We start from the raw sequence: 25,161 nt of genomic DNA on the forward strand, positions 1-25,161 counted from the left end.
AACTGTTTATTTTCTAATGTATTTGAAAATCACGTAAAGCCTTAGACCTGGGTTTGGGCTATCAAGTCTAATTGGAGGTGTTTTGCTAGGTCAAAAAATCATTTTCCTACAATATATATACTTTTATAGCTCAAATCTAATTTTATATGTTATTTATTTAATAAAATGTAACTTTTTTTTTTTATTATTTCTTAATATTACATGGAAACTATAAGTCATATTTACAGTCTCAAGAATGCAATTACATTTCTATGCACAGGTTTGAAAGTCCATTTCCACCAGAAAAAAACTGGTGGAAAGAATAACAAAAAGTACTGGTAGGTCAATATGGGTCAACATAACTATCAACTACAAATTTGTGATTAGAAAGATAGCAAGTCAAAAGTTTGAATTATTCAGTCAAAAATGATGAGATACTAACAGTTTAGAGTTATTTCAAAAATACGTTTCTCATACGTTTGACATTGAAAATTGCATTTTGACTACTCATAATTTGAATGTAGATGGTTTGTCTATATGTTTTGGCCCTGCAATGGAAAGAGTGTACCCTGCCTCTCGGCCAACGTCAGCTGGGCTAGGCTCCAGGTGGGTCATATAGAAGCTATCATTTACTTTATCATTTACTTTTTAACAGATGCACAGAACCATGGATGGATCTTAGAATTTAAGCTTCGATAATTGGATCATTTAAATAAAATAGCAATTTATCAGAAAACTTTCTTTTGTCCAGCCCTCGTACCTCATAATTTTGACATAAAATCTCAGATTTGATTCAGTATCTTATAATTCTGACTTAACAGAAGTATGGATATTTTAAGCTTCATCAATATGTGTTATGTTTGTGTTTTTCCTGACAGAAAAGGACTTACTTTTGTAGTAACAGATACTTCCAAGTAAAAGATACACGATACAGATACAAAATAAACAAAATTGTTCAAATCTGTGTCACTCAACTTTCAGATTAGCATGGAGACACACATGGTGGTCAGTCAGATTCCAGTGGGAACCTGTGCCACCCCTGGGAGTGCACACACACAACATCTCTATCTCTTTCATGTGCACAGTTCATGGGAAGTCCACTTTAATAAAGAATTAAGCTTTCTGGCAAAAATTAGTTTAGTGATTATCATTTGTCTAAACTGTTGACTTAAGGTAGCCATTCTCTTCTTCCACATATTCATCTCTGGCTGCAGCAGCAGCCACAGGAGCAGGCAGATAGACATTTTCCCATCGTCTCCCAGAGTCCGTCTGTGGCTCCAGAGAAGCAGCCACAGAAGAAACAGCCTCCAGGCCCTGGTTGATGTAGCTGGCCTCCAGGCTGGCCTCCAGTACCGGCAGCTCTGACAGAAGACCTTTCAGTGTCTCACCTAGTTCCCCGAAACCAGGCCTCCGGTTCGGCTCCTTATCCCAGCAGCTCTGCATGACCTTATAACTGTGCATTGAGAGAAATGAAGTGAGGAGAGGCAGGAAGTGTTTACAGGTTTCACTTGTCTGTAAATTGTGAACAGTTCGATCAAAATTAGATAAATTTTGGGCAGAAGAAATATATTTTTGATTCTCTCCTAAACCTTGCATGTCTATTTTCTAACCCCTTTGGAGGTCCTAAACTCAGAATGACCGGGTAAAACCTACAGAGGGTTGAAGTAGAACTCATTGTGTTTTTTTTTTTTTTTTTTAACACATTAAAACATTTGATAATCAGTCAAAAACTAAACTTAAAGAAATTTTAAAAATTAGAGGTAGTTGTAAAATTATTGGACTATGTTGTACTGCAATCACTGCTAATACATGATTAAAAAAATCACTGTAAATGAATTGAAACAACTGAAATGACTAACACCTCCCACTGTATTTCCCTGAAATGTTCACTTTTAGATTGAAAACATTACAAAGAGACAGTTCATTGGGTGTGATGATTAGTGATGATGTCTGTGCTATTCTGGATAACACACAGCACACAACATATTGTGAATAGTGTTCACTGGGATGACTAACCCAACCGGTCGAGGCAGATGGCCGCCCACCCTGAGTCTGGTTCTGCTCAAGGTTTCTGCCTTCTTAAAGGGAAGTTTTTCCTTGCCACTGTCTCCTAGTGCTGCTCATGGTGAAACTGTTGGGTCTCTCTTTATTTATATAAGATAAAGAGTATGGTTTGGATCTGCTCTATATGTACAGTGCCTTGAAATAACTTCTGTTGTGAATTGGCGCTATATAAATAAAACTGACTTGACTTGACTTTCTGTCTAAAATAGTCTGTAAAGACCCGTTGCTGTTGATTATTTCAAAGTCACTTTTACAGGGTGTGAGCACCATTAACACAATTACATTTAAGTCAGTTAAGTGTACAGTTTACTGACAAGACAAGCGTAGGTCTGGTTAGGCCCCTTCTCTTGCTTAGCTTCACCTCAGACTTAATCAGCATTACAGTCAGACTGTCAGACATTCAGATATTCAGTGTTCCTCTTTACAGGTGAATTGTGAGCACATGCCATCTCACAGTGGATGTAAAATTTGTTAGGTTTGGACATGGACATAGGCTGCATTTATTTTGTACTACTGTTTGTACTATTTTTAGTCTAAAGGTGGGTGAGATGTATGGTGAGAATTAAAAAAAAAGTATTCTTGCAGTAAGATAAATCACTTGGCTGACATCCCTTTTGATTCAATGTCATGTTGCAAATACTGTGTATATATTTTACATTCATTGTCAGCATAAATTCACATCATTCACAGGATTCTGTGTTTTTAATTTTGGTCATATTCATATTTCATATTTCACAAATACATGTGACTGTGACCATCATAGTTTGAACATGTTAACAGGTCTGTCAGGTCAGTCTGATCTCATCAACTCTGAGACACGTTCTGTAACAGCTTGATCGTGATTCACTCTGCTTCAGTGCTCCTTGGCACTGATTTTCTAAGTCTCTGAACTCTACTGGAGGGATGAATCTTTAAAAAGATATTCACTCATTTGATGTTTTGATGATGGTGGTGGAGAGAGCTATCTAACATGTTGTTCCAATATCTCCCACAGCTGTTCAGCTCGGTTGAGATCTGGTGACTGTGAGGGCTTTCATACTCATCAAACCATTCAGTGTCTCCTCCTGCCTGATGGAGGGGGGCACTGTCATCCTGTTTCTCCTCTCATTTATTCAGGTTTTTCCCTTGTCACTCATCTGTACAATCAACATCTTATATCAAAAGTAAACATATATCCTCTTTGGATATTTAAATCAAATAACACTGCATAAAACAGTAAAATGTGATATCTAAATGCAGATGATTTAAGATGTATTCAGAATACATTCTCTGACTTCATGGTTCTAGCCACTAGCTCCTATAGCTTTCTGTTCAGGTTTGGAAAACTCATTCAAATTGAGAAATGTCTCAGAAAGAGCACAGGAACTTACAGTTTCTGGTCACACTCTTCAGGTGGTGTGAGCCTATGCCCAGACAGCAGCAGGTCCAGCAGCTCATGGTTATGCACTCCAGGATAAGGAGTCCTCCCCCGGGACACAATCTCCCACATGGTCACCCCAAATGACCACTGAGAAGGCAAGGACATGAAATCATAGTTTTACACGTGTGTACAATGTACAAATTCAGTTACTCAGTAAATGTCACAATCAAGAAATCAGAATCTAATCTTTACTTTCAAAGCTGTTTATCATGTGACTGTCCTAACTTCTTAGTGGCAAAGTGCTGTTCCACAGAGAACTGAACTCACCACATCACTTTTGGTAGTGTACACAGACTCAGACAGACTCTCCACAGCCAGCCACTTGATTGGCACACGGATAGCTAGTTTCTGACGATAATAATTACTACTGTAGATTTTCTTGGACAAACCGAAGTCAGCCACAGACACTCTAAGGTCATCACCCAGCCTGTGGAATTAAAAAAAATCATTAAACACTGTATATGCATGACATGAAGCAAGTAACACAATGCTCTCTAGACTCAGATCAAAGAAGAAATGTGAGGTCTGATACACTATTTTGTATACTTTTGCCCCAAAACACAGTCTTCTCTGAGACCCTCAGTCTGTGTCACTGAAACTTTAAGCAGTTTCCTTATGAGAAACAAACCATGGATGAATACCAATTGCTGAGGACAGAGACACAGTTAGATATGAACAATGAAGCCTTGATTTCAATCTCCCCCTGCTCTAATGTGTCTTACTCTCAGTGTCTCCCTCTGATGGACTCACATGCAGTTGCGCGCAGCCAAGTCCCTGTGCAGAAAGCCTTGTGAGCTCAGATAGTTCATCCCTGCTGCAATGTCAATCATGAAGCACAGGAGACTCTGATGGGGCACAAACTGGAAGACAGTTTGCCAGAGTTTTAATTTTTAAGGTCACTTTCTATGAAGTTTTCATCTTTCACATGGAAAAAAACATCATCAACAAATACTTTCTGGTCATGGTTCATTAACATAATAAACATTGCAGGAAGAATTTTTTAATTTTTGGATTTGCATATGATTTCCAGAGAGAGTAGTATAAGTTTAAAGCACTGTCCAGGCATCCTCCAGGCTACAATATTAAGTACACTCAACAATGGTAAATGGAATGGACTTGTACTTATATAGCATTTTATCGACCACTCAAATCGCTTTTACACTGCGTGTCACATTCACCCATTCACAAACACATTCATACAACGATTGCTCTGCACACAAAGCGCTCTAACTCATTCATACCCATTCACACGCTGTTGACACACATCGGGGGCAACATGGGGTTCAGTATCTTGCCCAAGGATACGGCATGGACTGGAGAAAAACAATACAAATACAAGACTCTTACAGGCTACATTCAGACAAAATCTGTAATGTAACCAGAAAATCCCACTGTTTACCTCACAGTTGTCAGACACTGAATAAAATGATTGTAAAATGATTTATTAAGAGAGTTGTAAAATCTGTTATTAACTGCTGTGCAGTGTTTTGGTGTCTGATCAATCATAAACTTCACAGCCATGTGAAACTTAAATTGCTCATCTAGGCTGAACTTTATTGCTAGTCTTAGGGCCATAGCATTAGAATGTGCACAAAACCCCAACCTCCCTGAGTGCCTTAACAGATGGACGAAAATGGATGGATGGATAGATGCCTATGATTTTGATGATATGATATGAGATCTCTTAAATCTCTAAATTATATAATTTTGTCCAAAATGAAAAAGGTTCTTCTTCAGGGAAAAAATATATGTGTTACATGGGTCACCAAAACATTTTACCTTTAATATCAATACATTGACATAATATCAATATATAGATATTAAAGTCACATCACAGGAATATAAAATCCCACAGCCATCTGGTCAGAAGTTTTTCAGATATCTTATTTACAAGCCATTCAATTAACTGACCACTTGTGTTTCTTTCTTCTTTATTTTAGCAGTTACTTGAGTACAGTGTTATTATAACCCACAGAAAGGATAGCCAAAGCTATAAAAACAAGACCATAATAATAATATCTACATACATACATATTCGCAGCTGACCAGGCTGGGACTGGTCCAACTGGCCAGTCCCAGCCTGGTCAGCTGTGAACACGAACTGATGAAGCGTCTTGGATGAGAGGTGAAACGTCTTCTAGACTACAACTAAGTCCAGTTGTTTTCGATTAAAACTTTCCTTGAGATAACTATGACCTGGATGTATACAATACCTAAACTGGAATTATTATTATTATTATTATTAGCTGTCCAACATGAGAGCATGCACCAATCTTGTCTAGAGTGCATGCAAAAATAAGCCCCATCTATGCATGTGCTGACTGCATCTCACCATAGGAATATCACCATAGCGTGTAGCAATGAGGAAGCGGCGCAGGTCTCCATGTTTCATATAGGGCAAGATGACCATAGGAACAGGCAGACGAGAGTCCTGTTCTCTCTGTAAAGTGACCCCTGCAGGACAAACACAGACACATGTCTTTCATAGGCAGGAAAGCTCAACTGTAGCTGTGGGTAGAATAAATAACCTTCACAGAATTTCTAGAGCAAGACACAAACTTCATCTGATTTACTGGAGTTTCCCCCAAAAGTGAATAGTGGTCAGAAGATGAATTTGCTTTTAAGTGACTCAATAATGGCAAGGTTTTGCTGTTTTGAAATGTTTGAGGTTTCAAAAGAATTTAGTTCTGGCTTTAGAGGTCACACCAGAGGTCAAGACCTGAGCATAAGTGTCAGCTTGAGTTGCAGGTGAAGCAGTTTAGCCAATGGCTGATCTATGGGCTTTCCCAGCTAATTAAACAACATAATATGTTGTCCATGTCTTCTGTGTTTAGAACAACACAGAGAGGTATTTTCTGAGCTGACGACCCTATCAGCAGGTTGACATCATTTGTACATGTCTTTCAAAACTATTACAAATCACTGATTCAAAATAAGCCAGTTTTATGATGTGATAACACTGTTTATGGTTTGGTTAGGTTTAGACACAATATGATTTGGTTGGAGTTAGGGAAAGATCATAGATTGTGTTTAAATGAGTAACTAGTCAAGGTTAGCAGACCTTTGTCAGGAGACATGAGGTTAATGTGGAACAATCACGGTCAAACCTTGGAAAAAATAACAACATCAACTGTCAATTGGGAACAAGAATCAAGCAGCTGTCTCCCATGTTTAAGTCTGATGATTTGTTGACCCATCCATGCGCCTGACCTCCTCCCTATACTGACTTTCTCCTGTTATAATGTCACCTGCCCTTCTCCTTTACTCCCATTCTTCTTGGGAAGACGGTCTCAGTTTACCTGCTAATCTACTTTCTAAGTCTCAGCTACAGTCATAAAGGCTAAGCCTCAGAGACAGGGTGAGGGGTAGTATTTGGAGTAGTGGCTCCTTCAAACTGAGAAGAGTCACTTGAGCTGGTTCACGTATCCCACTTGGCTGGGAATGCTTAAGGATCCCCAAGAAGACCTGGAAAACAGCCTAGAAAAAAGAACACCTTGGATTCCCTGCTAATGCCTGCTATCACACAGACCCAAACAAATGAAAATGGACTGACTGATGCATCTCGTATTGTAGAGTTGACTGGTAGTTGCATGGTTGCTGTGCCTTTCTAAATTCTAACACTTGGCTGTATTGGTAATTGATGCATTGCTTGCAGGTAGGGGGTTCAAGCTGTGGCTGTTTTTACAGTGTGATTCTCCATCACACTGACAGTATTATGTTGGCATGTAATCTACTTTTCAGTGGGCTGCAGCATGCTTGCTGATGTCATACTGTATTGTTTGTATCTACAATGTTTACACTGACTAGTATTACACATGGTAAAGAGAATCTAAGCTTTGAGGCCCACTTACTAGCTGCTTACTTACTACTCTGGTGGTACACTTAAGAACAGGCCCTCCCAGGCCCTCTTGGAATGGAAAAATGGCATAGGGAAATGATGAGTAAGAAAAATCTGGATGGTCATAGCATCATCTGCGACAAAGTCACAGTCATCAAATATGAGTCGATGGAGAGCTGGAGGAAGATAAAGAATGACATCAAACAGCAGAGACCATCTTTGAACAGAGACAGGATTTACCATCTCTACCCATTTTCAACCACCTGTTATTGTGATGAACATCCACATCTGGATCATGTGATGACACGTGAACCACTTCTATTTGCTAGAATGAGATGCAATGAAAACCTCCTAAATCTAGTAAGTGGATCATTGGGCTTTGGTTTTCTTTACCATATATTGTAGAATCAGTCTGTTGTTGACTAGAAAGGACATAAAGCAATAGTTTTCACATTAGCATTGAATCAAATTACAGTACTGAGAGTACTGCAGTTTCCTACCCAACTAAACAAGTGACTAGCATGAAATGGATTGTGGGGTACTGCAGAGAGCAAAGGACACTGGTTGTGCTCTAAACATGTTTTAGGAAAATGTTCTTAGAGAGTACCTTGCCTCTTAACCAGTGTCAGTTGAAACTGACTCCAACCTCCAAAGGATACGCAGTACAGCTACAGGATTAATGGATGGATGTGTTTACAGTCTAATAGAAAGCACTGGACAAGTATCTGAGTAGTGAATTAGATGATATAGCTTACCAAGCAGTCTGACCACATTTTCATGATCAAAGTTCTTCATGATCTCTGCCTCTCTCAAAAACTCATGTAAGTCTTCTTGGCTATGGATTCCAACTAGGTGTGTGCAACAGAGAAAAATTACAAAAATAAGAAAAAGTTGAGTTGAGTTCTCATGAAGAGCATGGGCTATCATTTTATACACACCTCTCATGGTCTTCACAGCCACCTTGATGTCCATGCCTTCCACTGATGTAAAAATCCCTTCATAGACTGAGCCGAACTCTCCTGTAGAACAGGAGAGAAGACTGAATGTTATCACTCACTGTCACTTCCAAACAATTATCACCGGTGGAAAAATGATTTTGGTTGACAATCTGAGACTGTGTGAGAAATTATTCACTCATTCAACAGTCAGAGATTTCTAATACTCGTGAAAATTTGTAACAGGATACTCTATAGACTCTTTTAGTTGCCACAAAGGGTCACTACTAAGGTCATTCTGACAGTTATGCATGATTTTAAGTATTGGGGGTGTAATAATGCTCATTTGAGAAATTGTCAGACACACTACGTATTGGACTATACAGTGAGTATTGAATTATTTCTTTATACATGTGTTTCCAGAACAACAAATTTAGTTTGTTTGACATTTTATATGTTTAAATTACATATATGCACCCAACTGTCTATGATGTAAAAAAGATGATTGATTAGACAAGGCCACCCTTCATGGTCCACTTCTGACGCTCGTGTGCCAATTCTAGATGCTTCTGACTGTGGAGAGGGTCTGAGGCTACACAGCCCATAAGCAGCAAGCAGTGATGCACTGTGTGCTGTGATGGTATCATAGCCACCATTAAGGTTTTCAGCAATTTGTGCTTCAGTAGATCTTCTGTGGGGTTGGACCACACTGAGCAGCCCATGCTCTTGTTGTTTTATGGTTATGTAGCAAATATGCATAAATATTGTTTCGAAAGATCTTGTTGTCTGGCATCACCTCCAATGAGAACTCATCAATCTAAATTTTAATATCAATATTAATAAGTATATTAATATAGTAAATCCAATTAGCCTGTCATCTGAAGCTATAACTTCCGATTCAAGGGATCCTGTGCTTTACTGAAAAGGAGCATACACAACCACTGGGTCTGACTATAGATTATCAACTACTGTCTCCTAACATGGAATAAATGAAGATGTAAAGATAATCACACTAACATGATTACCTAACAGCAGGTAAAATGAACAATGTAATATGGCGGAAGAATGATCATATTATTTCTGAATCCTAGAATATCTATGAATGATATTTACAGATTAAATTAACTTATTTCAGCATCAACCCAGTAAGTAAGTAATGAAGCATGTGGAAGTCAGACTATTTTTTGGCACTTAATAGAGCTCTTAGGTGTTCTTTGGTAGACATGCAGACTGCCTGGTTTTAATTACTGTACTACACTTTAGCTGAATAACTTTTACTTTAAAAACAGCGTTGGCTAACTGGCACAATAATCTTCCAGGTGAAAATTGCATGGACAAAAAGAAAAGTGGACAAAGATAGAACAAAGACACGAGGACAAAACAACAACCAAAAGCAACCAAGAGCCTAGTGTATGATGTTATATTTGAAGGCACACTGTCTCTGCCAGTCAGGACTTGTTCCTCTTCCTTTCTCTGTCTCATATAAAAAATGATTTTTCTTATTAGTCTCTAAATTATTTAATTTGAAGTTCCTGCACACAAATCTTATTTACACCATCCATCATGTTAAATGAAAACATAAAACATGACAATATAATGAGACTTAGTGGCGCTCTTAGTGACAAGAACGAAACTAGAAAAATGTGTATATGTGTCAGCAGATCATTCACAAACCTTGAACTTAACAAAGGTGATTAATTGATCAAACAAAAGGATAAATTGTTTCTAACACTATTAATCAGTGGGTGGTGACACAGAACAATTCTTTAATCAATGAATAAGATAGAATAATGGGATAAGATGAATAAGACTGCCTGTCAGCCCATTTTGTGGGTGATGCTTAGATATGGTCACTAGATGGTAGTGTTGTCCCATGACAGATACCTGAATTAATTCTGAAAGCAAACTCTTTGGCCCTGGGGAGTCAGAGAGATCCTAGACTTTCATCTAATTACCTGCAAACATTTGCTCAATAAAAATTGTTTGGGTTGCAGAATGGTTGGACAAATATTTCATATGATTTCAGAAATGAATAAGTTCATGATTTATGTCACAAGGCCTATTTAGCTTTACGAAGAGAGATGAGGGGAGAACGCTAGTTTGTGTGTGTAAGAGTCCAGTCTCTGTTGTTTAGCATAGTTCTTTCCATGTTACTTTTCTTGATAAAGGTAACCGTCAAATATCCCATGCAGAAATAAAGTCTTGTCGTATATATTGAACTAATATTCATTCTGAAGATTTTCATTCGTTCATTCATTTTTATTCCTATGTTGACCTTGCGTCCATTAGAGCTGATCTTCCAGAGCTGACCATTTGACCTTTGAGTTGATCATATATTTCCTTGATGTGGTAATAGCTGGTCTAGAAAGACTCCTATTGTTTGTTTTGTATCTGGAGTGTCCTTACTGTGATCTATAACTTTTTGCCTCAACGGTAAATACTTTGGATATTGTTGTTGTGTCATGTTATTTCATTTTATTTCCTTTTTCTATATTTATATTACTTCTTAGCTTATATTGCATATTCTATTTTATACTTAGTTAGTTATTTATTCTGTAATTGGCTTGCACTGGGACCAGAGTATCCTATTTCGTTTCACCTTATGTTCACATGTGTTGGAATGACAATAAAGCTCCTTGAATCCTTGAATCCTTACCCCACTATAGACTCTTTGACAGCCTGTGAATGTTGCCAGGCCTGGTGTCGCTACAGTAATATTACATGGGTTTTAGATTAGTGTATTTATTTATATCATTTTAAAGTTTTGGAATAAATTATTTGCGTAGTCATCCTCTAGTCTCTGGCCTCTTGGTTGCTCAGTGTTTCTCTGATCCAAAGACCCTTTAAAACGCCAACCCCTTCTCCCTTCCCCTTTCATGGCAAGTAGAATATAGTTAAGGTTAGGCAATTGAAACACTATTTTGGTTGCAATTTTGGCTTGACTTGGACTGTGATATTGTACACTTGTATAGATATGATCTCATGTCTTTTGCATGAAATTTGAATCATTACTTGCTCACCCAGAGTTTGCAAAACTATGGGCCTTCATTGTGATGCTGACCCAAGATTATTGATGAGGCATCATCAACTGACCTTTGCCAAGCTCCTTGCCCAGGGTCAGTTTGTCTCTCTCTACCAGGACCTCCTTCAGACTGTCCAGCAGCCTGCCACTTAGGCCATCCAACAAATGTGCCACCCCCTCAGACACTGAAACAAAATGGAAATCCAAGGATTCACTGAGGATTAACCTGCATTCTGAAATCTCAGCTCCCTTACAAACAGGCTATATTGGCAACATTTCAGCTGAGGCTGGTTGTTGTCTAAACATGCAGGAAACATACAATTTAGAAATGTTTTACAATATCATTATGTAAAAATCCACTCATGCCTTAATATTTCAGGTAATATTATCACATTTTTTCATAAAAGCAGCAAACTTTGTACACTTGTACAGTTTGGGGTCCTGAACATTTTCAGAACATCACAAAAACACCTCATGGCAGCCATTGCACACATTTTACTTTCCACCATAATCCAGTAAGTATTTCGCAAAACAAACCAAACATGAACACAGAGAAAAGGTGATGTCTACCCCGTTGTTTAGATGATCAAGTATTATAACAATAACATATACAATATTATAAACTGTTCATTCAAAGGAAAATATGGAGGATAGGATATTGTTTAAACTTGAACTACTGTTCAGGAAATATGACTTACTGTTTTCCTGCTGGGGTGAAGCTTCTGCAACCTGTGGACGTCGGTAGGAAAATTCTGTACTCACTGGCAAAAGCTCTACTTCTTGGTCAGACCTGTGGGTATATTTAAATTTTCATATTATTAGTCATATGTGTCAACTTTGTTGGGAAAATATAAAATTCCAGTACAAATATGTAAAGAAAAAGAAAATTAGAGTGAAATTATCTTGGTGAACATTATTACTTTGGAAATTCCTGGAAATAGACTGAAATCATCACCCAACAGTAAAAAATGCCTAAATTAGATAGCGGCTCCTCAAAGTGAGACAAAACACAAAATCCTCTCATTGTGCCACTTTTTAGAACTGTTTCTTCTTCTTTTTTTCTTCTTTTGAGCAGAACACAGTTTTCTCCAGCCTCCTCCATGGCCAATATTTTCATGCCAGCATGCTGCTGTGTTCAGTCCGCACAGAGCAGAGCCCTTACCCTCTGCACTGTACACTGTCAGTCATTGCAATAGTAACGATAAAAACAAAGCATATTGTAAAAATAGTGGTCTCAAAAGGATATATATGAGAACTTCACCACTATCTCTCTCTCCCAGTTTCCTGTCTCTTCTCTCACTGTTCTATCAAATTCCCTCTATATCAGGCATGGGGAACTGGCGGCCCACGGTCTGCATGCGGCCCCGTCCTCAGTCCTTGTGGTCCTGTGATTTCCAAATATCAATAAACCGCAAAGACTGCTACAACAGAGAGTCGGTGGACGCATCGTTACACCCTTTTTACACTTTTTAACAGGCTGTAAACTTTACAACCAGATCTTGTCTTAAAATGACCAAACAACAAAACCTACTGTGGAGTTAGATACAGAGCGACAGGGCGATGCAGGCAGTGTGAGTCCCTCTCATTCTCTCCGCTCCCATGTCAGGTGAGAGCTGTATGCTAGTCGCGAGAACGGACACAGCTTAAACGGAAACTACCAGTGTTATGACGAGTTAAAACCATGCAGTCTATGGTTAAAAGCGACTGTGTCAGAGAGATAGCTGAGCTATGATCAAGACGTCAACTACGTCTTGCTCATAGCTTACTTACTGTAACTACAATATTATAAAGTTGCAAAATAGGCTACCCAGTTGAGACGAGAAGGAGAAAGAAGAGAAAAAGAGAGAACATTGTAGAATTAAATTAGATTTGTATTTTGTATTATCTACCGGGACAAATCCCACAGAGTTAATCAGCTGTGTCTGTCTGTACCGACTCTCTGCGTGCCTGTCTGTCTCCTGCCATTTCCCCTCAGTGTATCAGCATCTGAAAAATCACCACTGGCAGCAGTATGACCGATGTAAAGTTACTGCATAGAAGGCAGGTGAATGTAGTGCTACTGTTTGTTCTGTGAGAATTGTTCTATGGTTCATAATGTGTTTGTTTTGTTATAATAAATGCATTTTGGATTTATATATTTTTATTCTCCTCCTTGGATTAGTTCACAGAGCAGTTAATATTTCAATGATATGTTAAATGGTTATGCTCCATCACATGTTTTACATGTTACACATGTTTTATATTACTTTTTGTGTCTATGTTAAGTTCCTTACTCAATCAAACATGGTGCAGCCCTCTGGCAGTGAGGATAATTTTTTTTATCATCAAAGTTGCCTGTTCTATATTATACCTACTAAACTGTTAAAAGACCTTATTTGGAGTAGATCTGCCAGACTATAAACTCCTCTATTGCTCCTGACTTTGTTCCACTTTATTTCAAGCATGTCCTCCATCAGCTTCTTAAAACAATGACAAAAAAAAAAAAAAAAAACAAGTCTCATTCCTTCTTTTCCTGGTAACTATCAGCCAATCTGGGAACTCCTTTTCCTCTCTATGGTCATGGAAAAAAGTAACCAAATGTTCAGTCTGCTTAAGAAACTCCAATCTGGTTTTTGGTCTGACCCCTTGGAAAATGGACACATAGGAGAGAAACAAAGAAATGATCAGGTCAAAGAAGCAGAGAGGTCCTTTTACCTGCGTTTAGTGTAGTTTTGGCACAGGATGCACACAGCTATGGGGATTACAGCCATGAGCAGCAGGCTACCAAATAAAACACCAACTGTCAACCATATGTAGAAACGTCTCTGCTGCTGAGGAGCTGGTATTGTTTCATGCTGTGAGATGTTTAAGTCTGGGCTCACAGTGATCACCACAGGTGGAACTTTCCCTGTAAGAAACAGAGGTGTTTCATGGTGCAGAAATGAAAAACTGAACTGACTCAGGTGTGCCAACTACACAACACTATCTAGGAAGTTTGATAATATTAGCTATCATTAACTACTATAAGCTACTAGGACTGTAGGAACAAAACCCAGACTCAGGCTTACATACATCTGTGAATGGTAACAGTGGCAGTGGAAGCAAGTGGTGCCCCCTGCAGGCTGGATACATCATTCCAGGCCTGCACTGATAGTTTGTAGTCATGCAGTGGGTTCAGTCCTGTGATGCTGACCAGTGTGCTGTTTAGTCCTGATGAGTCTGGTAGGAAATTCACATTGTCGCCACATGCCTCCCATGGACTGCCAGCTACTGCTTTCTTTTCACACTTAACACTATATATCATTTCCTGACTGCCTCCCCAGTCAAGAGGAGGATCCCATGTTACTGTCAGTACTGAGTCATTATGATGAAGGGCTGTTAGATTCACAGGAGCAGAGGGTGGTTCTGTGGAGTATAGGACAGGGAAGAAAAAACATGCTCAGACTTAACAAAATCCCATCGATATGTGTAATTACATAGATGTACAGGTAGACAGCCAGTGTTGTATTTAACACTTTTACATAAACAATCTACACAGTATCTATGACAGCAGAAATGGACAACACTGAGAGAGCCCAAATCTAATATTGTATAATGATATAATCTAGTATATAGTGACAAATATATAATTTTATGTGATTACAGCATTTTCAATGCTGATAATACAATAAAATAAGAAAATCAGAGAAATTACAAGTGGTGTCCATTTCTGTCTGCTGCAGTGTCTCTTCTGATTCTATCAGTGACCATTTTCAAATTCACATAGGAGCTTTAATCTCTTCTTCAATAAACTACTTTTATAGTGGGATGACACCTGCTGGTTCCCAGTAAAGCCATTCATTGTCTTACTGGTGCAGCTGAGGTCATGAGAGTCGGTTGGCAGGCGGCTGAAACCCTGCAGGCAGTCACACCTCTCTGATCCCTCCCTGTGTGTCCTGGTATTGGCTGGGCACAGTCGGCATCCTGCACTGTCATTAGCTGGTCTGTAGTAACCCATCCTACATGCTGGTAAAATAAAAACAACAAAAGTCATTTTCTTTCACAGCACTGATACTGGTGGTGTTTGTAAAAGGTTTTTTGTTCCATGGGTAATGGGGTCCAGCCAAGTTGGTGCGTTTGTCTGTCCAACACTTCGGTCCAGACGTCCAGGTGAGAGTTTCCAAATGTCTTGAGAACTACTATATTGTGATTATATTCACTGGCTATGTTCATGGTCCTCAGGAGATAAATATTTTTAAGACCTCCCCAACTTTCCCTCGAGCATTGAGTTTCAGGACCTTTATTATCATAGGTTATATTGTTTGCACATGGTGTATTTTGCCAAATAAAGTTGCGTTTATGTCAGTTGGGATCGGCTCACAATCCTTAAAGGATAAGCAGGTAAATGGATGTGATAGGATGTTCTGCTCATTCAAAACACTACAAACACACCACAGAGAAAAGCTGTGGACAGGATTAGGTCAGAGAAGTGGGCTTGTGACTGGAAGGTCAAGAGTTAGATCCCCATGAGGGAAAGTGAAGCAGAAGTACTTTCCTCTCCTTATTAACAACTCTGAGGTGCCCTTGATCAAGGCACTGAACCCCAGGGCCTTACTGAAAAGGCAGCATGGCTATAAACGAGGTTCAAAATGAAAAGTAAAATTTGTCGAAATGATTGATGCTCATTGCTCCAGCACCAGAGTACTGATTAGGTTCTGATACATAAATGATGGAGGATTGTTGAATCCTGGTATCAATATTTGAGAGTTCAAATAATCTGATATTGATGTAGCTTTTTTAGATAAACAAATTTAGGCTGCATAACCCAGTAAGATGGCTTGGTTTTAAACAGAGGAAACATGGAACTGTGGTTGACATCTGTTTAGCAATGCACAGGAAACATGTCAAAAATAAAATAAAAGGAAAGAGGAGGATCATGGGGAAGAGGATGTGAAAGTCATGACTTGTGGTTCATTAAGCAGGAAAAGACCAAGATTATTCTGGTCAAGATACTGAGAAATATCTGTGTCAGTAGTTGACTTGTTACAAAACAAAATGAGTTGTCCAGTATCACTTCATCTCTCCACAGCAGGCTCATTTCAACTGCTAGCTGAAGCATAAACACTGGGTAAAAATAAACCGTTGTTGTTGCCATGTGGCAGTTGGTTTTCCAGGACAGCTCACTGTTTTATCATTCTGTTATCACAGCCTGTTATTAGTTGAGCCCCCTGCAGTCTTTAATGTCACTCAGCACACCACAACTGCCCAGCACACCAAGATAAAACCAATAATACACAGGTCTCCTCATTGTCAAAATTGAACATAATTTGGTATGACACAACAGGTGAGACATTTACCTGTTGTGAGACCAAACATTCACTGATGTTGGTTTACCAACTTGACCATCAGGTGTTTTACTGGGGTGTATACATTCATATCCAGTTTATAGGAGTGGAAGCCATGCCTTGTTACACACAGATGTGAAATAGTGATTAAGGAACAGCTTTGTCCAACTGTCTCAGGACCAGCAGGACACAGCACACAGTTCTCCTTGATGGAGATATCTTGTGCTTATCTGAGGGTTATATGTTGAACTGACTTTTTAATGAGGTGATTTACACTACTCACAATAAGTTAGGGATATTGTGAGAGACTCAGTGGATGTCATACATACAGTGTTTGTTTCACTTCAGGGATTTTTGGGATAGGGAGGCAATTGTATTGGGGTGATAGACACACCTCATTTTGTGTTTTCCTCGTAATGGTCTCACTGTGTACAGTGTATACAGGAGTGGAGCCCCACGAGTGACAACAACAACAATGACCTGTACCTAAGGACCTATGCACTCAGACATCGTTAAGCAACTGCCACACAGCTGCAGGCCCGTTTACGAGATGTGAGGGGTACTAGGGTTTCCAGACAAACCATTCGCAACCGACTCCACCGCTTTGGCTTGAATGCCAGACGACTGTTGCAGGTGACTCCACTGACACCAAGACACCGCCGTGAACGTTTGCAGTGGGCACAAGACCATGTGACCTGGACAATGCAGCAGTGGTCTACCGTCCTGTTCACTGATGAGTGTCGGGTCACCTTGCACAGAAATGATGGTCGTCAGCGTTGCTGGCGAGGTGAGCGATACGCCGAGGTCAACATGGTCCCCAGGGTTCGCTTTGGTGGAGGTGGTGCAACAGTCTGGGCAGGCATCACCAGTCAGCCCAAAAAAGATTTGATTATTGTAGATGGCTCAGTCACTGCACGTTCTTACCTCAGAGACATCATAGAACCCATCATCATCCCCCAATTCCGCCAGCACACCCCCAACTTTCTGTTCGTGGATGATGATGCTCCACCACATCATGCCAGAATTGTCACAGCTCGACTTCAGGAAGTCGGAGTGCCTCATATGGTATGGCCAGCAATGTCCCCTGACCTGAACCCCATAGAGCACGTCTGGGACCAGCTGAAGCAGAGACTGGATGATCGTACCCCACCCCCACGTGACCTGGCAGAACTGCGTGTAGCACTTGTTGAAGAGTGGAATGCATTGCCTCAGAACAACATCATGAGGCTAGTGAGGAGCATGAGACATCACTGTCAAGCTGTCATTGCGGCAAATGGTGGAAACACTCACTACTGACATTGTCAGTTTTTGTTATTTGGGGCTATCCTTGTCATTGTCTAAATTTTTGGGGTAATACATATTAAACAAATGAAAATGGTGTTTCTTCTCATTCATTATTAGTAATATCAAAGGGAACTTTTACATATTTCATTAAAATTCAGACCAAATAGGAAAAGCACTCATGTAAATAACAATATTCCTAACTTATTGTGAGTAGTGTAAGTAATGGAGAGATTTATGAAAATGCTGAACAGTGTAATTTTCACAACAGGACTTGAGTATACTTGGCTTATATTACCATAGACTGTATGTAAAATATATATTGATATACAGTCTGTGACAGGTACACAGAAAAGTCCAAGTGTATCTTGTCTGTACTTGTCCTTAAGTATACTTGACTTCAGTGTTGGGGGTAATGTGATACAAAGTAATGTGTTCAAGTACTATGATTACTTTTTTGTTGAAATTAGTAACGTAATCGGCTAGTTTTCAATTAATTAAATTAATCATCAGTTACTTAAGCAACAAGCTGTTACAACAAAATCAATATGACAACACATTCACACAGTCTGTTTCTTTTCTACAGCCAGTGTACAAGTGGAAGGTTTCCCATCCTACAGTGTCAGTGTGCAGGTGTAGCTCAGTAAGTTACATTGTGGAAACATTCACATTATTTTGAATGTGTGGGTGAAAAAAATATCACAGTGAAATGAAATGCTAAGTGTAAGTGTCAGCTGTGAAGAACACTTCACCTCAGATTTGAAGACTCACCTATCAAGCTAAGCTAACAGCTCCACAACACTGGTAGTGAGGCCCAGTGAGGGGGAGGAGAACGATGCCAGTGTTACAGCTCTGAAACACCAATGGTTATCTCTCAGTTGTTCAGCTAAAGCTGTCAGTCTGATGGTAATGCAAAAGCACTATAACTATATCTGGCTTCATAGTAACAAGTTAGCTATGAGGTGGAATAGCTTAGAGTAAATAGTACGTGGGTGGAACGGAACCTCATCTTTTATGTTCACAGTGTGAACCCACACAGAAACAGACTAATATTTGGCTGATTTTACTGACAGTTTTTCCAAGGTGTGTGAGGGTATTGGAACAGGCTTGATTTACTGACTGCTTATAAACTATTACTATACATATAACCTACATTATCTCTCCCTCTGTCTCTTTTTTTATTTTAATTTTTAAGTGAGTTTTATGAACTATTTGAACCCCACCACCACCACTACCCCACCTTTAACCTGGGGAACAATCAGCAAGAAGGTTCTGGGTTTGAACCCGGATTTTCTGTGTGGAGTTTACATGTTTTTCGTGTGCCTGCATGGGTTCTCTCCGGGTACTCCAGCTTCCTCCCACAGTCCAAAGACATGCAAGTTTGGTTAATTGGTGACTCTAAATTGCCTGTAGTGTGAATGTGAGTGTGAATGGTTGTCTGTCTTTATGTGTTGACTGGCTATCTGTACTGACACAGTACACTTAGTAAGTATACCACTGGTACACTGATACAAGTATACTTACTACATTAAATATATTTGGGAAATCTGAACTTGAACTTCACTTAGTTTACTTAATGAAATAAACTTGAAGTGTCTTTTTTGTAAGGAAATGGTATGTATGTGAAATGTAAAGAAATACTGAATATGTATTGGTCTATGTATGAAGTTACTGTGAAAAGTGAAACAACTGAAAAATCATCATGTCTCCCATACCTTGACAGGTGTCATCCATGAGTTGATAACCAGGTCCACAGGTACATTCCCCCTGCAGTGGCCCCCACACTCCATCCACAGTGCACTCTCTAACCAGGGGAGAAACCTCCACAGCTCCCTTCACACAGGAACCTGTCAGGGGCCCAGACCCGGCCCCTGTCTTTCCAAATGAGGCCAAGTGAGCCATGATGTCAGGGCACCTCCTGTAGTACAGTCTGATGGAGGTTATGAACACACACGTTCCTGTGTAGGAGAAGGCGAGTTGGAAGCCTCTGCGGCTGACTGAGCCCAGGCTCAGAGCCAGGCTGCGGTTTAGGTAGCTGGATATTTGGCTCGGAGTGACTGTGGCAGGAAAGAGCTTAGAGGTCTGCAGTTCCAGAACTGTCCAGCTGTTCTGAAATGTTGTGATGGGTGTGTCTGTGTCAAAAAGGTGAACTCGCAGTGAGCTGAGCTGACCAGGTGGCTCCTCTTCTTGGGCAAATACAATATCCATCAGCAGATAGTGGGCCTGTTTACGCCCCATCCACTGGCTTAAAAGAGTTCTTGCTACTTTTCTTCCACAGGCTTGGAGCAAATGAACTGGATTCTGTGTACCAACTCTCAACCAAATTTCAGTCCACTGAAGTGAGAGGAAAGAAACAAAATTACACAATGGAAGGTCACATGGAAAAGAACAGGTGTATATAAAAATCCTGATGACACACAGCAACCTTTGTACAACACCAAACTTATGGAAGATACCAGTGGAATATTAAAAACCTTAATGTCATAATATACTGTGAAAGTCAGAGCCACTTTAATCACCTGGGGGGACAAGGGCTGAACTAAGCAGTGGTTCTCTCCTGTCACCTCAACAGTGTGTGGGGTGTGCAGCGCAACAGTGCAGTGTGTGTATATTACTTGGCAGTTACAGGCACAGGGAAGTGAAACATAGAAAGAGAACAGATCAGGGAGGCAGCAATAGAATGTATCAATCAGATCAGATTCTATGTCATAAAATACATGAAGAACAGAACAAACTGAAATGCATCTGGAAGGTGGAGCTGAATGGATCGCTGAAGCAGTGCTGGAAATGGCTGAAATCATTGTTGAAATGAAGAAGAAAAGCACAGAAGTTGGAGTCAGTTGGAAATCAAAAGTAATTTCTGAAGCAATGATTAAAGTGGTGGAAATTAGCAGAGAGAGAGGGTAGATGCAGAAGCTGAAAGTTAAAACCAACAGCTGAACTATTCAGTTGAATAGCAAAATTGCAATAGCAAAATGTAAAGAGTTGTAGAAAGCTGAATAAGCACAAATGTAAAAAGGGTAATAGTTTAAGCCTCTTGATAATTGAATGGTTTCTATAGCAGAAAGTATGCAGGATGTGTGTGTACGCGAGTGAGAGAGTGATAGAGAGAAAGAAAGAGCAAGAGAGAGAGGAGGTGAGGGACAAACAGTTCAAAGGAAAGGTGTGTGTTAGGGTAAATCACCAATCAAAATGACCAATGTGTTAATGTGCAGGTGTCAGTTGTGTGTACATGTGTGTGCATGTATATGTGTGTGTTAAAACAGGTTAAAGTTGATATGTGTGTAGGGGAAGTCCACCAATAAAATGTCAATGAAATGAGGTGACTACCAGCACCAGGAGACTTTACTGAACACAGACATGTGTCATTTGTCTAGATAAAGTGAAAAATGACCACAGGATGGCAGTTTAAAAACTGGCCTGGTTTGGCTGAACAGAGAGAGAGAGCCAGATAATATGGAGATCAATGGAGCAGGTGAGGGTTCCTCTTGGTGATCAGAGGCTGCTACCTCAAAAACCGTAAATCCTATGGCTTAGGGAGTCACACTGTGTGACAGAGCACAAAAATATCTACAATCTGAGGTATAAACTGTGTGTGAGAAGTGAGAGGTGTGGGCAGGAGAAGAGGTGAAGCACAAACATTTCTGAAGAAGTTGAAGGACTGAATGGCTAGCGAGCGCAATACACACCCATTATAAACTCAGAAATTGCCAGAAATGAGCATGAAATATAAACTGCTGTCATTCAAAAGCTGTACAAGATATCAACAAGTTGAATGGAAGCTTAAGAGCTGAACTTCTTGAGACCAGATTAAAGTTTAAATGAAGTTTCTAGGTGAAAGTATGCTGAAGTAGTAAAGGTTTAAAGAGGCTGAAGTTTTGGAGAATTTGAACATTCCGTCCATTCATTTGAATGAGAAGAATTTTGCAGAAAAAGTTAAATATTACAAAAATTATAAATAGTACAAAAAAGTTGTATACAAGCAGGAATGTCCTGAATGAGCTGAGCATTGATCATTTGATACCTGAATGGTTTTAATAGCACAAAGTATGCGGGACTAGTTAGATGCCAAAAAACGTATGGAAGAATGAGAACTAGAAAATGCATTTTCCACAGGAAATGCATTTTCTATGCTTTCATTCCATACGAAGAGCAATAGTGTGAATGCTTTGCAAATCATTATTCATATTAGTAATACTATTTTTTTAAAAAATCTATAATCACCTGCTGCTGGACTTGAACAGCAACCTTGTGACCAAGAGGTAACTGCTCTACCAGTTGCACCACTGAAGACCACAGAATACTAGGTGGTGGGAAAATTAGCTGTAGTAGTAATAAAATTGCAAACTTGCATAAATAGCAAAATTGCAAAAAGCATAAAATATTCATAATGATCTCTATTATTATCATTGTGTAGATAAAGTGAATACCGACCACAGTATGGCAGTTTAAAAACTGGCCTGGTTTGTGTGTTTTATGAACAGAGAGAGAGAACCAGATAATATGGAGATGAATAAAGCAGGTGAGGGCTCCTCTTGGTGATCAGAGGCTGCTACGACAAAAAAACGTGAATCCTATGGTCGCACTATTGCTCTTCAAATCTTTATTCTTATTCTTCTGTACGTTTTTTGGCATCTAACTAGTCCCGCATACTTTGTGCTATTAAAACCATTCAGGTATCAAAATGTTCAGATCATTCAGGGCATTCCTGCTTGTATACAACTTTTTGATCATATGCTAATGTGAGTGCTCAGCATTCACACTAAATATATAATATATAATATAAATAGAATACAATATTGTACAGTATGGCTGAGATCTACTCAGCATATTGCAGTTTCGTAGTGTGTGTCATGTGGTGTTCGATTTCTAAGGTTTTATAGTGTTCAGTAGTCTGATAGCGGTTGGATAGGAGCTGACAGGTAATGTGACCCCAATAATCCTTTCAGCTGTCCTCACCACTCTTCTCAGTGCCTTTTTGTCTGAGGACCTGCTGCTCTCATGCCACAGAGAGATGTTGCTGGTTAGCACACTCTCAATGGTGCCTCTGTAGAAAGTGGTGAAGATTGGTAGGCTGGGGTGTGCTCTCTTTAGCCTCTGCAGGGAGTGCAGGCGCTGGTGAGCCTTTTTGACAGTGGAGGAGGTGTGCAGGGACCAGGTGAGCTTGTCGGCTACATGAACCCCAGGAACTTAATGTGTGGGACGATCTCCACAGCAGTGTCCTCGCTGTTTTCTCCTGAAGTCAATCACAACTTCTTTGGTTTTCTCCACATTCAGGATCAGGTTGTTTTTGCTGCACCAGTCTGCAAAAAGTTTCACCTCCTCTCTGTAGTGCTTCTCTTTGCCGTCCTGGATGAGACCCACCGACAGATATAATCCTTTCCTGTAGTCTCTTGGTGTTCCTGTGGTCCTGAAAATGGTCTTGTATTTTATGTTCATGGGCCCTTTTAGCTAGTCTGATTGCTTTCTTCAGCCTGGCTCTTGGTCAGGCAGCGGTGTCTCCAGATTTGAAAGCAGAGTCTCTTGATCTCAGCAGGGCTCGCACCCTGTATAGTAATAAATGTAGAACTAATACTAGTATCAGTGTGTGTGGAACAGGATTATGGGGGCAGGGGGTGGTTTGCAGCCACAGAGCCAGACTGCAGCTGCAGAGGCAGAGATACCTGCCTCCAGCAGTAACAGCTGTAAAGGTTGAAATGACATTCTGTCTTAATCCTTTTTATAAGATTGTGAAATCCTACATTCATACACAAAAGAAGAGCTACAAGCAGTTTCCATTTAAAAGTCTTCACCTTGTATGACCATCCATCCATTATCTATACCACTTATCTGCTAAGGGTCGCAGGGGTGCTGGAGCCTATCCCAACTGAGATTGGCTGAGAGGGGGGTACACCCTGTACGGATCGCCAGTCAATTGCAGGGCATACATATATGGATAAACAACCATTCACACCTACGGGCAATTTAGAGTCACCACTTAACCTAATGAAATTCTTTGGACTGTGGGAGGAAGCTGGAGTACCCAGAGGCACAGGCACAGGGAGTGAACCACTACACCACTGTGCCACCTTCCTTGTATGAGCATAAAATATTATTCATTTAAAGTGATGAATTAAACAGTATTTTCCATGTACACAATGCAGACATTATAATGAAATGAAAACTTGTCACACCAGAGTTACCTCTGTGTTAGGGTCAGAGGTCCATCCCAGTCTGTCCAGTTTTTCAGAATTGAAAATCTCCACTGAGGAGAGGAGACAAAAGAAAGTCAACACTCCACTGAATTATGCTTCACTTTCTATAATAAATATTTTCCTCTCTGACTGAACAGTGAACTGGTGTCAGAGTCAAATCATTTAGCATAGGAAAAGTAGACATATAAATCAGAGATTCCACACACAATTATTATTTTTTTAACTAATATTTTGAATTCTTTTATAATCAGTATTTCCATCAATGCATGACAAACTGTCAAAATGAGCTTTTTACAACAGCAGTTTATCAGCCCATACAGTCACCATGATGTGTGCATATATATATACATATATATACACACACACACAAATATTATTTTATATATATATATATATATATATATATATATATATATATATATATATATATAGAGAGAGAGAGAGAGAGAGAGAGACCCTTCCTAACACTTCCTGGAATGTGCCTCAGAGTTCAGATAATAATAATAATAATAATATTGAACTCTTATTCAATAAAGAACACATGAGCTTCTCACATTTTTGCATTGTAACTGCAAAGCACCTTTATTTTCATCCTGACTGCAAAACACCTGCATACTCACCCTCTTCTGCCGGGTACTGTGTGTGACAGCCAGCTTCCCAGATCCACAGAAAGATTATCATGGGCCAGGCAGGCCACAGTATTCTGTTATATAGAGCCATGTTTTCAGTCTGTATCAAAATCCACTGTCCCCAGTGTTTCCTCCCGACCTGTCAGTCAGCTCTGTCTACTAATGACAGGCTCACAGGAATGTTGTAATTACACTGCTAACAGTGGACCTTCCTCCTCTGGAAAACTTTTCCACACCCCTCTGATTTCCTGTAATTGTGCTATGTGTAACCAGTGTTACTACTCCTTTCAAGTACATGAAACATAAGCTGTAGTCTAGAGTCTAGAGTCTAGAAATTATGTTTCTATAGGTACAACAGCAAACATTTCGTAGGAAACATGATCAAGACTGGATTCTTTTTTTTTTTCTTTTTTTTTTATACTTAATGATGATTGCTGTGACTTCAGACACAACCTGAACCATCATCTTTTCTGATCTTCACCATAGAGCTTTAGGT

General features: G+C 39.6%; 1 protein-coding gene across 2 annotated transcripts; it reads right to left on the reverse strand.

Moving 5' to 3' along the window:
* Positions 1 to 137: 137 nt before the first annotated feature.
* si:ch73-40a2.1 (tyrosine-protein kinase receptor TYRO3) lies at positions 138 to 24,852 on the reverse strand. 2 transcript variants are annotated; one of them, XM_018693879.2, is made up of 15 exons: positions 24,657 to 24,852; positions 24,025 to 24,086; positions 19,558 to 20,176; positions 15,087 to 15,242; positions 14,310 to 14,642; positions 13,953 to 14,145; positions 11,957 to 12,048; positions 11,330 to 11,443; positions 8,240 to 8,320; positions 8,057 to 8,149; positions 5,796 to 5,917; positions 4,214 to 4,323; positions 3,731 to 3,890; positions 3,414 to 3,550; positions 138 to 1,432 (listed from the first exon to the last, which is right to left on the reverse strand). In XM_018693879.2, exons 1-15 carry the CDS (start codon positions 24,754 to 24,756, stop codon positions 1,135 to 1,137), a joined length of 2,670 nt encoding a protein of 889 aa, XP_018549395.1. In that variant the 5' UTR covers positions 24,757 to 24,852; the 3' UTR covers positions 138 to 1,134. The 2 variants fall into 2 exon arrangements, with proteins under 2 accessions (XP_018549395.1, XP_050931516.1); XM_051075559.1 differs by lacking the exon at positions 19,558 to 20,176 and having other exon boundaries at positions 24,657 to 24,672.
* Between the last annotated feature and the right edge of the window lie 309 nt (positions 24,853 to 25,161).

This window comes from Lates calcarifer, linkage group LG14 (genome assembly GCF_001640805.2).
Source record: "Lates calcarifer isolate ASB-BC8 linkage group LG14, TLL_Latcal_v3, whole genome shotgun sequence".
Taxonomy (NCBI): Eukaryota; Metazoa; Chordata; class Actinopteri; family Centropomidae; genus Lates; species Lates calcarifer.